The 14350-nt window shown below is 36.9% G+C and overlaps 1 protein-coding gene across 2 annotated transcripts in view; it reads right to left on the bottom strand.

Moving 5' to 3' along the window:
* Nucleotides 1-1196: 1196 nt before the first annotated feature.
* Gsk3b (glycogen synthase kinase 3 beta) overlaps nucleotides 1197-14350 on the bottom strand; it is a 144184-nt gene continuing 131030 nt past the window's right edge. For both annotated transcript variants that reach the window (XM_070030136.1, XM_070030138.1), the window contains one exon: nucleotides 1197-6619. In XM_070030136.1, the coding sequence (XP_069886237.1) occupies nucleotides 6552-6619 (68 nt within the window). In that variant the 3' untranslated portion in view covers nucleotides 1197-6551. The remainder of the gene's footprint in view (nucleotides 6620-14350) is intronic.

The following is a 14350-nucleotide window of genomic DNA, read 5'->3' as shown; positions in this document are numbered from 1 at the left end:
CCTGAGTAGGTATGTATACAGATGTGGGCCACTGGTGTCCAGCTAACACTGGTTTTGAAAACAGGGGCTTGCTTCCTGCCTGGATCAATGCTGGAAGGTCAACTTTGTGGGGATGCAGTCACATGGACTTTTCTGTTGGAGCTGGCCTAGAACTACAATTCTCATCTCAGTCTCTGATAGGTGTAAGCCACCATGCCCAATTATTGGTTAAGGAGGGGTCTTGCATATAATGCCCAGCTGGCCTTGAACCACCGTCCTTCCAAACTTAGCTTCTGGAAACTAGCTAAGATTGCAGGAATGAGCCACTAAAACTTGTTTCCAGTATTCATTTTTAAAACACTCAAGCACCTCCCCCAAACAGTAAATCAATGGAAGACTCATAGATTGTAATGTAGTGTGTTGCAAGAGTAGTTAAGATGCACCATTAGATGCACTGATGCACAGGGTGCCTTTTCAGCAGCTTCGTGTTTCTCTATTAGGATGAGGAGCCAGATTCAACTTTTTCTTTTGGTCATTCATGGGGTTTTAAATCTGGGCCTGGACACTGACCCTCAGCTCTTCAGCTCAAGGCAAGCTCTCTACCACTTGAGCCACAAGTGCCACTTCTGGTTTTCTGGTGGTGAATTGGAGATGCTCATGGATGTTCCTGCCCAGGCTGGCTTTGAACTGCGATCCTCAGATCTCAGCCTCCTGAGTAGCTAGGATTACAGGCATCAGCCACTGGCACCCAGCTTCATAGAGATTCAACTTTTTTTATTCTCAAACATTTCAATGTCCTCATTACCCCCTTCTTTGAGCTTTTAAAACAAGAACTAGACATCTCTGTGGCCTCTTTTCTTCAAGTTCCTGGCTCAGGAGGGGAAGATTCAGCGTTCAGAGGATAGATCTATATGTTATTGCCTACCTCCTGGCACTTACCTGCCTCTGTCATGTTTTGATATGGACAGCATATCATGTGGGAAGGTTAAGTGGCCCCTCATTTCTGGAGAAAAGCAGTTACAAAATCCCAAAGGAGCCTTTTCACATTCTAAAAGAACAGCTTACAGGACACCAAATCCCAGTTCAAATGGTAATGCTATTTCCTAATTAGGGCAGCAGTGAATCCATGCCAGGTGTAGACCTGTGCTACAAGTACAAGTGCTATTTGTGTTTCTTCCCCCATTAAAAATTGTTAAGGCAAATAAAGAGAACAAGACTTTATCGAATATAAATTTGTTTTTATTGAAGCAGCAGTCACATGACCTTTTATCTAGCCTTTAGGTTAGGCCTGACAAGTCAGCCCTGAAAAAAAAAAAAAGATGTTTCTTTTTGCACTAAGAGACAGAACATGTTTACATACATCATCCAGTATTGGAAATGAGCAGAGTCAAACACAATGTGTTGATTACCTGGTAGGTACAGCCCCACTGTTTGTGGTGTTCATGTTTTACAGAGACCCTCCCCAAAGACCATTATTAGTAGGATGAAAGTTAAAAGAAAATACAGCTACACCAAAGTATGAACACAGTAATCAAAAGACAGCAGCTTTTACACATTTTTACAACTGTCCCTTTCAGGGATATTTATTTTTCAAAGCAGTGTCAGCAACCCTTCCTCAGTATCAGATCCAAAGGTTTCCACGCTGGAAGCTGCACCTCTTGTGGCTATGCAGTGGAGTTAAGGTTATTTCAAAGAACGAGACATGATGGTGACGCCTTGATTTTTGTAACAAAGAGTCATGTTTCCCTGGGGGGGGGGGTGATGTGACTACATTATTACAGTGGCAACACAGGTAGGGTGAAGAAAGAGGGTGGGACTGAAATAAAGACCACACACTTGTGAATTTTAATTTCATTTCCAGACTAACCTACTTTTTATTTAATGCAAATTACAGTACCAGTTAACTATTTCCAAACCAAGTCACATAGAACGAAATGTATTTACAAGGGAATGGGGAAAAGAGGAAAAAAAAAAACATTGAGCATACTTTTCACAAAAAAGTTTATATTTAAAATGAAAAAAAATTCAGTCACAGAGGCATTCAAGTAGTAATAATGTTATACAGATTTTGCTTTTCCTTATATCAAGACAGATTTGCACAAGTGTTTGCAATAGTTTGTATACAACCCACAGTCCTTTATATATATATATATATATAATAAATTTTTAGATTTGTTTTTAAGATGGAAGTGGTCACGCTAATTGGTATGTGTACAGGCCCAAGTGATCCATCGGCAACACATTTATAAATGCAAATTTTACAGGCAAGCACATTTTCATACATCTATCTGTATCTGCCTGTAGACAGATATAGTAAGAAAAAGAAACTTAAAAAGTTACCACAAGGAAGTCTACTTTGTCAAGAGAACCCCTCATGTACTGGTTGTCACTTTACTCTTATTGTGGAGGTGCAAAACGGAGCAACAAACTTGAATAAAACGGCATAATCTGCATGAAAATAATCCAAAACCCAGGGATTACTTTCAGACTCTCACAGGTAGAATTTAAGTCTGGGACTCTACTTTGCTTCTAGTTGTTTCTCTTATTTTCAGTGGCTCAGATTTCTACCAGAAAAGACAGATTACATTGTAAAGCATGCTTGTTCTTTCATATAGGGGAGAAAAATGTTAGTCTCTGTGATGACAATGATCACGAACATGAATAGGAATCAGATACAATTCTGATTAAAACAAAACAAAACAAAACAAAACCCCCAAACTCCTGGGGATCTGGCATTGGCCAAACTTCCTTTGGAAGACTCCAAATTCATTGAAAAGAAAAAATAAAATGCCAGTGTCTTTATATCCACAGGGTTAGAGAATGAATAATCCTCTCAGAAACCTTTGCATTGGTGCAGACAAGATGGCTGGCTAGGCATACCTTTATTAAAACACAACCAAAGGGATGACTCTAAAAATCAAGAGGACTTTTTAAAAAAATGACGCATGTCATTGGAAAGAAGGTGCAGTCTTCTGCCTTGCTGGACAAACACATGATGTTTTAAAAATAGCAACCTTTGGTCTTTTTTTTTTTTTTCTTTTCTATTCAAGACATCATATGTGGAGTAGTTGGAGGCAAAACAATACTATTTTTCTTAAAAGTAAAAAAGGCCTTCATTTTGGGCACACAATAAGAATGAAACTTTCTTAAGAAAGAAATGAAAATGACATTTCATGGAGCAGGGGTAAAGATGGCAGGATTGGGTGGAGAGTTCCCTTGTTAGACAATGACCCTCCATCAGCATGGCGCCAGTAACTGCCAACGAAGGCATGTACATCACTGATGGAACAAAACACAGTACTACTAAAACACCTTGATTTGTACAAAAACAAGAAGACAAAAACAAAACCCACTTTTTTTCTCCCTTGCTCTCATTTGGGAAGGATGTACATAAGGAGAGAGCCAGCACAGAAGGCTCTTAGAATCTGTTGTTACTAAGACCCAGGGCTGGGGTTTGTGGAACAGATGCGTAGTATGTAATCTATTCTATATCCTCCAGCTCTAGAGCTTCCTGTGCTACACTGAGTCCCTGAATGGACTGTGCACAAAATGAAACCAAAACAAAGGCCAGGCTTGAATGAAATGAGATTACGAACATGTTTTCCTCTTCCCACTCCTGAGCATGCTGTCACTGAAACTTATCTGGAGGGGTAGATATTGTTCTCTCAAAGGGAAAAGAGATGGACAGTGTGACATGGATAAAGGAGATCAATTAAAACTTTAAAAAATGAGAACAAAACAAAAAACTAAACACATGGAAGCGAAGGCACTCCAAACTATATAGATACACTATACATTGCTAGAGTTATTGTTACAATAATACAGGCCGGTACCTACTGTACAGAGTTAAAACTATATGGCTTTAAAAAGCTCGTCTACATTTTGTCTGATTATTAAACAGAATCACTGCCCTGAACAGTAACTTTTTGCTCATTAATAACAGTTCCTGGGTCCATATATTTACATACAAAACAATAAAACTTAAATTTAAAAACATTGAAAGAAAATATAATGTACAAGCTTGAATTTGGTGAGGAGCTTTTAATTATTATTATTATTATTATTATTATTATTTACACAGATATTCAGAGACCTGGATCTCACTTGTATAAAAGAGTTCTATGATCCTGCCATGATCCTTGAGAAAGAAAAATCGTGCACCTCAGCCCTCACACATGCATGTGAATGCACATACACACGTGCAAACACACCCAAACACGCACACTGAGAGAAAAGCATCTGACTTTCCTCTCCTCTCCTCTTCCTCCCATTTGTAGGGGGAAAATATTCTCTTACAAGCATTGATCTTACTGGACTCTAGTAAGTGCCCCAAGTCCAGCTTAGTGTTTGTACCCAAACATCTGGCTGGGCAGTTTGATCTGAAAGCTGGTCCATTTCTGTCATGGACCTGCCTGTTCAGATTCTTTATAAATCCTTTCTGAAAATGGTCTACCAGGTCATCCCCTGCTGCTAAGTAATTTTTTTTTTTTCAAATCTTAATTAACTCTCAGAAGCACTTTTTATAAAAAGGAAAGTTCAGTTGGATTTGGTTTGACTGAAGTTTCCCTTCTCATGAACTCTGATATAACTAGAGGTTTGAGAAACCTCTTTTGTGACCCAAAGAGCTTAGCGAAACAGTGAGTGAAAATTAAGATGGCTCACAGTTGTCCTTCTGGGTATCAGCAGGCAGTATGACTCTTGAGGAGTCACACAAATGGTTAAGCAGGATAGGGTGTTGGGGCCTGTGTGAGGGCTGCCAGGAGACTGCACTTCCTAACCACCCAGAGGATGAGACCCCTACCATGACCTAAGATGGCAATAAGAAGGGTGAAAGGAGGCTACACACAACCTAGGGCTCAGCTCTGAAGCCCTACAGTTAATCCCAGCGGGGAAGGACTGGGTGGGAAGGAAAGGCGGCCATCACTCAAGTGATCTTTAAAAGTAAGATCTAACTGATTGTGCCTTAAAGATTCATAGGTCAAGTAATGGCCCATAAGCACCAAGGTGACTAAGGTTCTTTTAGAGTATATAAGGCCCATGAAAATACCAACTTTAAAAGTATTTAAAAAAAACTAGTTATGAAAATCTATTTCCTCACTGCAAACATAATCCTTCAATCCTCCTTGCTTTCCAAGGAATATTGCTTTTTCTTCAAAAACAAGAGACTGATTCTTACACCATTCACTGATTAACAAAGAAAAACAGAAACGAAAACTCTGAACTGGGTGTGGGGGAAACATTCTTCTCATGCTTCAACCAGTCAACTTTGATATTGTAGACAGAAATAAAAAGGCAGTATTGAATATATGTATATATAACATATACACACATTTTATAGACTTAGTTTTCCTATAAAGTCAGCAGGTACAGGTGACTGTTTATTATTTTGCTGTGTACTTTTTAATATTCCTACCATCTAAAATCATGGCCTATCTGACATGCATCAATAAATAAATTTAAAAAGCATGAGTTTAAAAAAAGCTGAAATTAAATAGATTCTAGATTTGGATTTAAAATTAAAACTATAGTAGAATGTGGCGATTCCCGCAAACTTGATTTTCAATTCAAAAAACGAAAAAATAAAGCAGTAGACTGTTACGGTTCACATTATTTATCGATAATGTCCTCTTCTCAAGTGTATCTCTCCAAGGGAAGTAACTTTAGACAAAGTCTGGACAAATTCGTTCACAGTGGTGAGATCTGCCCCCTGGCCTGGCCCCTCCCCTAGGCCTGTCAGACTCTGGCCTTGCATGCAGATGGCTTGCTCAACACTCTCCAATCTCTTCCTAGGGAACCAGTTTAAAACTGTATGACTTGCAGAGAGCCTTTGGTCAGGCAAACAAAGATCCACTTGAAGAGTTTTGCGAACATGTAAACAAACCTTAACCAATCAACTTACAAACTTCTCTTGTAGTTACAAACTTTATTAACCTCCCTGGGTTACAAAAGATACATGTATCATTTTTTGTTTTTTATTTTTGTCTGCCTGCCACACCTGCCATCATATGCCAAAGGCAAGTCCTCAAATACCAAGAATATGCATTAATTTTACAAGTGACATTTAAGTCCCTGTTGAGTTATACCTGCTAAGCTCCCAACCAATTTCAAGTTGTGCACTATACCAAAGTCTTATGCTAGACTTCAAGAGAAAATAAAGTTCAAGAAAACTTCAGCACAGAACAAGGTTTTCTTCTTTTATGGAAGGGGCATGAGGCAGGAGCCCTGTTTTTAAATACACAACAGCAGACTTTTGACAAAAAAAAAAAAAAAAAAAAAAAAAAAAAAAAGATTGTCACGGGAGAGAGATTGTGTGTTCTAGTGCTCCGCTTTCCCCCTCCCAGCAGCCCTTCTGCCCCCTGGATCTCCTGCAAAGTGAGAATACAATGAAATTGGTTTGTATTTATAGGTATTTTACAAGGTTAAATAAGAACAATAATAAAAAAAATTGAACACTAAAATGAACAAGTTTTTTTTTTTCTCTTTTTAATTTTCTTTCCAAACGTGACCAGTGTTGCTGAGTGACACTCAAGTAACTGGTGGTTTTTCCTGTGCAGCTGGCTACTTGGGACTGTTCAGGTGGAGTTGGAAGCTGATGCAGAAGCGGCATTATTGGTCTGTCCACGGTCTCCAGCATTAGCATCTGCAATTTAAAAGTCCCAAGAATGCATGAGCAATGCTTTAACACTCAGAAGAACAAGTCCATTGCCTCAACTACAGACTGAGCTGTATTGTTAATGGGATGAAACCTGAATTTCTTCCCACTTAGACCTAAGCTCATGCCTTTGCAGGACTGACAATACATGAATGCTGAGTTAAGACTCTAGCATGCTAACTTGAAAATAAATGAATAGTGCACAGCTGGAAACTCTTACTACATTCTGAGCTATGTTCCAAATATGGTGAATGAAAGAAAGACATATGGGTCAGTGTAATTCAAGCCCAGTTGCTTGTTTCCTACGTGCTGTCATTTTCCATTATTAACAGAGATGGAAGACAATCAGCACATGAGAAGTAGCCACTGTGCTCTTAATGCGTTCACTTGTTCAATAAAACATTCTGCAGTCATGTATCTTGTCTGATCTCCCCAAGGTCAGCTTCACAGCTAACCTCTATCTCCTATTCCCTTTTAAAGATCTATTATTATTTCATGGCACCTGTTGGCATTTAAGTGGGTATCTGTGTCCAGACTGGCTGGCTCTCCATCCTGGATAGACAACAGACTGTTCTTTCAGTGGCTTTCATTTGTATATACAGTGACGGGGAATGTACTGCTGGCCAAATATTCCTCCCAAAGACTTCATCCTAAGTCCTGAGCAAGAGAAGTAGTTTGACTTGGATGGGCAACTTCTAACAGCTACCTCCCTAGTATTCTTGGCCACCAAAGTTAATGAAACCAAAAAAGCATACCAGAAAATTTCTGTCTCTCTACAACGGAAGGGATCTGTAATTTCCCATGTCTTATGATGAGTAGCATAAACAATGAAAGGACTGAGTGCAAACATTTGGTCCTTTATCTTTCTTTGAATTTATTAAACTAGAGTGAGATATAGGAGATCCCAAGGAATACTTAACCATTCCCTTACTGCTTAAGAAAATTTAATCATTTCTATAGCTACTCTAAAAAACAATATTTCTTTTCCAAATTCCTAAATAAGAATAAACAAGGACTTAGTTTCATAAATTATGGCACAGTCCTAGAACGTTAAATATTATATACCACTATATATAACATAGTAAATTAGCTTCACCCACAAGATAGCATAACCCTAACTGAGAAGAAAATCACGTTTAGTCCATGCATACAAAAAAGAGCCAAGAACATAGGAAATTTTTATTTTCTAAAATATGGGTTTTAGGCCATAAAGCAAATCTTAACAAATAGAGGAAAATTGATATTTTTTGGGGGGGAGGGGGTTGGGTAATGTTGGTTGTATGGTTTAAACTCAAGAGTCTGGATACTGTCCCTTAGCTTTTTTTTGCTCAGGGCTAGTGTTCTACCACTTGAACCACATCTCCAATTCCAGCTTTTTTTTGGTAGTTAATTGAAAGTAAGAGTCTTGTGGATTTTCCTGTCCAGGATGGCTTCAAATTGTAATCCTTAGATATCAGTTGCTAGGATTACTAAAATAGCTTTTCTTTTCTTTTCTCTTCGTGTGTGTGGGGGGGGGGGGGAGTGTGTGCATGTGTACTTAAGTCCTGGGGCTTGAACTCAGGTGTTGTCCTTCAGCTTTTTTGCTCAAGACTAGCACCTTACCAGTTGAACCATAGTCCACTTTTGGCTTTTTGGAGCTTAACTGTAGTTAAGAGTCTCATGGACTTTCATACCCAGGTTGGTTTTGAACTGAGATGCTTAGATTTTAACACCCTGAGTAGCTAAGATTACAGGTGTGAAACATCAGCACCTGAAAGTTACTTATATCTTACTAGATCATAATGGAATAAAATGAAAAATCAATAGCAAACACAAACTACATAAACACATTTAATTGAGTAATACACTTTGAATGAAAATAGTGGGTCATGGTAGAAATCAGGAAGGAAATTTAAGAAAATTCCTAGAATCTAGTTAATACTAAAATACAATATACTTGAATTTGGTATGTCAGAGAATGTAGCAAAGGCAGTTCTAGAAGGGGAGTTTATAGCTGTTAGTACCTACATTGAAAAGTCAAAAGATCTCAAATAAATAACCTATGATGAATCTCAAACTTTTAGAAAAACAAGAATAAGCTAAACTTGAAATTAGTAGATGGGAAGAAATAATAAAGATCAGAGTAGGAACTAATGAAATGGAAAACTTAAGCAATGAAATAAAGCATATAAATAAATAAAGGATATAAATAATTTAACCAGAACTACAAAAAGCAATGAGACTGAAGCAGTAACAGTCTCCCAATGAAGACGAGCCCAGTAGCAGGTGGATTCAATGTTGAATTTTACATCTTTTAAAGAGCCAACACCAATGTTTCTCAAACCATTCCATAAACTAGAAAGAGAACAAACACTACCAGCATCACTTGATACCAAAACCAGAAAAGGATATCACAACAACAAAAAAACCCAAAACTATACACCAATATTCCAGATGAGAATACATGTAAAAATTCTCAATAGAACAACTGAAACATTAAAACAATCATTTATGCCATGAACAAATTAGTTTCATTCTAGTGATCAAGAATGGTTCAACATATGCAAATCAATAAAGGTAGTAAAGCAGAAGCAGGCACCAACGGCTCAACTTGTAATCCTAGTTACTCAGTGGATGTTGGTATGAAGCCAGCCAAGCAGACAAATCTGAGACACTCATCCCAATTAACCAGCAAAAAGCTGGAAGTAAAGGTATGGCTCAAGTGATAAGAGCATCAGCCTGGAGTGAAAAAGCCAAGCAAGAGTGAAAGGCCCCGAGTTCAAGCTCTTGTATCAACACACATGCACACATAGAGAAAAAAGTAAAACAACACCTTAAATAAAATCAAGGCAAAAATCACAAGGTTGTCACAATAGATGTAAAGGCATTCGACAAAATTTAACATCTAGAGACATAGCTGAAGTGGTAGAACACTTGCCTAGCAAGTTTCAGGCCTTTTTTCGTGAAACTAGGAACAGAAAGGACATATTTCATAGCAATAAAGTCTATATGTGACAAATCTTTAAACAATATCATACCAAGTGAGGAAAATATTTTCTCTAAGTCAAGAATGAGACAAAGCTATCTACTCTCTTCATTCTTATTCAATTGAAGTATTTGAATTCCTAGCCAGAGCAGTAAGGCAAGAAAAAGAAAAGGGATTCTAAAAGAAAAGGAAGAAGTCAAAATATTCCTATTTATAGATAATAACCTATACTTAAGACCCTACTGACTCTACCTAAAATCTCTTGGCACAACAGCATACAAAACTGACATAAAAAATCAGTAGCTTTTCTCAGTAACAACAACAAATAGCTTGAGAAATCAGGAAAATACAGTCATTCACAAAAACCTCAAAAAACAAAACAACAAAACACAACAAAAAACAAACTGGGAATAAACTTATCTAGGGAAATGAATGACTTGGACTGTGAAAACTACAAAACATTGAAGAAACAAATTAAAGAAGACACTAGAAGATAAAAAAGATCTCTCTATATTCATGGAATGGCAGAATAAATCCTGTGAATAAAAGCTACATTAACCAAGTTGATCTACAGATAAAATGAAATCCTTATCAAAATTCTAATGACATTCCTCATGAAAATAGAAAAAAAAAACCCCTAAAATCTATATGGAAGTTCAAAAGACCATGAGGAGCAAAACAAATCTTAAGCAAAAAGCAATGCTAGAGGTATCACAGAACCAGAAAAACAAAAGCAGCATGCTCTTGGAACAAAAACAGACAATAGACTAGAAGACCCAGGAATAAACCTATATAACTATAGCTATGTGGCAAAGCTATCAAAAATATATGCTGGGAAGTGGCGCTGTAGCTCAAGTGGTAGAGCGCTGGCCTTGAGCTGAAGAGCTGAGGGACAGCACCCAGGCCCAGAGTTCAAGCCCCCACAGCCGACAAAAAAAAAAAAAAAAAAATATATATATATATATATATATATATATATATGCTGAAGACAGCTTTTACAACAAATGGTATTGGGAAAACTGGACATCTACATGTAGAAGACTGAGCTAGATCTGTTCTGTACAAAATAAATCCAGCATGGATCATAGACCTTATATAAATCTTGAAATGTTTTATATTTTATATATAGTATATAAATATAAGAAAACAGCAACAGCTTTCTGAATAGGACTCCAGTAATAGCTTAGGAAATAAAAATAACATGAATTAACAAATGTGACTGTAACAGATTAAATAGCTTCTGCACAACAAAGGAAAAATTAGCAGAGTAAACAGACAGCCTACAGAACAGCAGAGAATTTGTCAGCTATTCATATGACAATTAATATTCAGAATAAGAATCTGCAAAAATTGAACACCAAAAGAACAAATAAATCCAATCAACAAATGGAGAAATGAACAGTATTCAATAGAAGTATAACTGGAAAATAAGAACATGAAGAATTATTCAACACCCTTGGCCATAGATGAAATGTAAACCAAAACATTAGGCTTCCCTCACCTCAGTCAAAATAAGCTGTTGTCAAGAAAACGACAGTAAATGCTGGTGAGGATCCAGGGATAAAAGGAAGCCTCATACTCTGCTGTTGGGAATGTACATTGATATAGACAGTACAGAAATCAAAATGAATACTAAAAAGAATAATCCTGTGATACCACTCTTGGACAAAATACTTAAAGGGTAAAATGTTCTACCACATCTCACATTCAACTGATCTGATCATGACTCCAATGGTCACTATACACAGTACTCTCATTCCATAAAGAGCGATTTATGTTATGTGTGTTATTTTCAAGAAGTTCTTAGAGTCACATTTAACTATAATGCACCAAGATACTGAAGTGTTTTAAAAAGGAAAATAATATGAAAGTTTTGGGAGAGAAAATATAAAAGCATCCTTTACCTATTAATTATATACTTGCTAATCCTTATCTACATTCAAACATACATTTGACCATAGCTGTCAACATGTATCCTAAGATTTAAGAATTTTTCCCACATAGAATACGTCTGTAAATATTTATAGTATCCATAATAACTGCTTTTTATGACCATATAAAAGTGGAGATTCTATGTGTATTAAAATAATTTCCTGCCAGGCGCATGCCTGTAATCCTAGCTACTCAGGAAGCTGAGATCTGAGGATCGCAGTTCAAAGCCAGTATGGGCATGAAAGTCCATGGGACTCTAATCTCCAATTAACCACCAGAAAACCAGAAGTGGCACTGTGGCTCAAGTAGTAGAGCACTCACCTTGAGCAGAAGAGCTGAGGGCCCAGGCTTAGAGTTCAAGCCCCACAACCAACAGACAGACAGACAGAGACAAAGACACAGACACAGACACAGACACACACACAGACACACACACACACAATCCATCTGGCTGCTAGTAGCTTACATCTATGATCCTAGCTATTTAGAAGGCTGGTATCTGATGATTGCCGTATGAAGCCAGCTTGGGCAAAAAAGTATGTGACTTTATCTTCAATTAATGTCTATGAGAGCACTAGCTGTAAGCAAAAAAATGGCCCTAAGTTCAAGCCCCAGTACCAGCACAAAAAGAAGAAAGAGGAGATATTTTCTACTGCTGACCATTCAGAAGCTTGGCTCTCTTACTTGTTACATATAAAATTTGGTTATTATATAATTTATTATATATTATTCCTATGCTGTATACAGTAGCTTTTTTCCTTTTAATAGACATCATGAAAATAAGGACCCTAGCTTGTGATTAGTGAATTAAAAGTATGAACTCTGATTATTATACATTGAAGGGCTTACCAACAACAAGTTTTTAATCAATGCCTATCGATCAGTAACTACCTGAACACAAAGAATGATTGAAACATCTACAAAAATAAACTTCCTCTGCTTATCATCCAGCTTAGTAAGATACAACATATCTTTAGAATTTTTAAGGAAGGGAAAAATTATTATGAAATTGCATTTTGTTACTCAAAGATTTTTGGAGAGAACATAGAGAATAACAATTATTTATAAATTCCTAAGATAACCACAATAGGATTTTAGGCAAAGGGCACAACAAAAAAATAAAAATTTAAGAAAAGGTCTATTTTCTTTATTTCCAGAAAGAGCAATATAGAATTAACCAAAATGTCTGACTCTATTTTTAAACTCAATAGGACCTAACATTTGGAAATCATTTAATAGCTTTGGCTACTACTAGTAATCAAAAACCAACCAACAAACCCAAAGTCAATTCCACTGTACCTGCTTTAGAACTAGGTCCACATAATCTAAGAGAATTTCATTCTTACTTAAGCCAGACATAAACATGGAAGATTCTGAGATAGTCATTTGTCCAGACCTGGGTCTGGACACTACCATGTTATTGATAATGTTTCGTTAACTGCAAGTGAATTTGCCTCTAAAAGTATTAATTTTGATGTATGTTCTCTAACAGATTGACTTAAGTCAACTAAGCCAACGGACTCAGTAACTTAGGGGTCCATATTCTTAATTAAGCCCAGGCCATGCTAGGCTCAGTACTGCTGTAATATACTTAGTGTGAATGATTAAGAGATTCTGACTTTGAAAACTTTAAATTTGAAGCATTTCCAGTTTCAGATACTCTAGATGTAGAACTTTGTAGACTGCAAGTTTATTTCTTTGTACCCTGAAATGTTTTTGTGAAGAAAGCTTTGTTTATGCTTGAGAGACAGTTCAATCTACCCTGAGTCACAGATTCTTTCATTGTCAGGATATATGTCAATCTTAAATAACATGCTTTTCCCCTCCTAAACAAGTCTGGATCTGTCCTTTCTTTACAGTAACAATAAAAATAAAAAGCAGTTCTCTTTTACTAAGGACCTACTGAATTAGTAGGCAAGGCCTAAGAACTTTTAAGATTTCAATCTCTTTCTCACAATTCTGTAAGTTATTTATTTAGTATGTCTACTTTATGGATAGGGAAACTGAAGGTAAGAAAAGCTGTGGGCATGAATACTTTAAGGTCTTATGTAAAAAAATAAATACAGGGAGCTGTTAATGCCATATAGTTAATCTCTTTATGTAGACCATAGACTAGAACACTGAGGAACACTTAAAAAAAAAAGCATCTATCCCCAAAATGCATTATTGTATTTTTGTTGGAATACTAATGAGAACGTCACTTTTATATGTCTTTTGTTACTATATATAACATCTGGAGGGGAAAAATCTCAAGCACCAACACTGCTTCTTCTAAATCATGAATATACTTTTCATCTAATGAATAACAGCACTTCCTTAATTTACTTTAGCCACTAGAAAGCTCAGAGTAACATGAAATCCTCCCTGGTACCAAAGACTCCTTTTTTTTTTTTTTTTTCGGTTGGTCATGGGGCTTGAACTCTGGGCCTGAGCACTGTCCCTCAGCTCTTCAGCTCAAAGCTAGCACTCTACTACTTGAGCCATAGTGCCACTTCTGGCTTTTTTCTGTTTATGTGGTGCTGAGCAAACCCAGGGCCTCATGCCTGGAGGCAAGCACTCTACCACTGAGCTACCTCCCCAGCTCCCCCAAGACTCCTTTCTAAGCATACAATGTGCTCTAGAACCTGAGTTGCAATCATAATGAACTAGTTCAGTATTTCAAATTAAGAAAATTATTTCTAGGGTCAGAGGTATGACTCAAACAGTACAAAGCTTGCCTAGTAAGTACAAGGCCCTGAGTTTAAACTCCAGTACTAAAAAAATAAGAAAAGGAAGGCTATTATTCTTATTCAAAACCTAACAATTATTTTTATAAACAATCT

Source organism: Dipodomys merriami, unplaced genomic scaffold (genome assembly GCF_024711535.1).
Source record: "Dipodomys merriami isolate MVZ:Mamm:240054 unplaced genomic scaffold, mDipMer1.0.p SCAF_2, whole genome shotgun sequence".
NCBI lineage: Eukaryota > Metazoa > Chordata > Mammalia > Rodentia > Heteromyidae > Dipodomys > Dipodomys merriami.
Note: the sequence above shows the minus strand (reverse complement) of the source record. Positions and strands in the feature narration are given on the sequence as shown.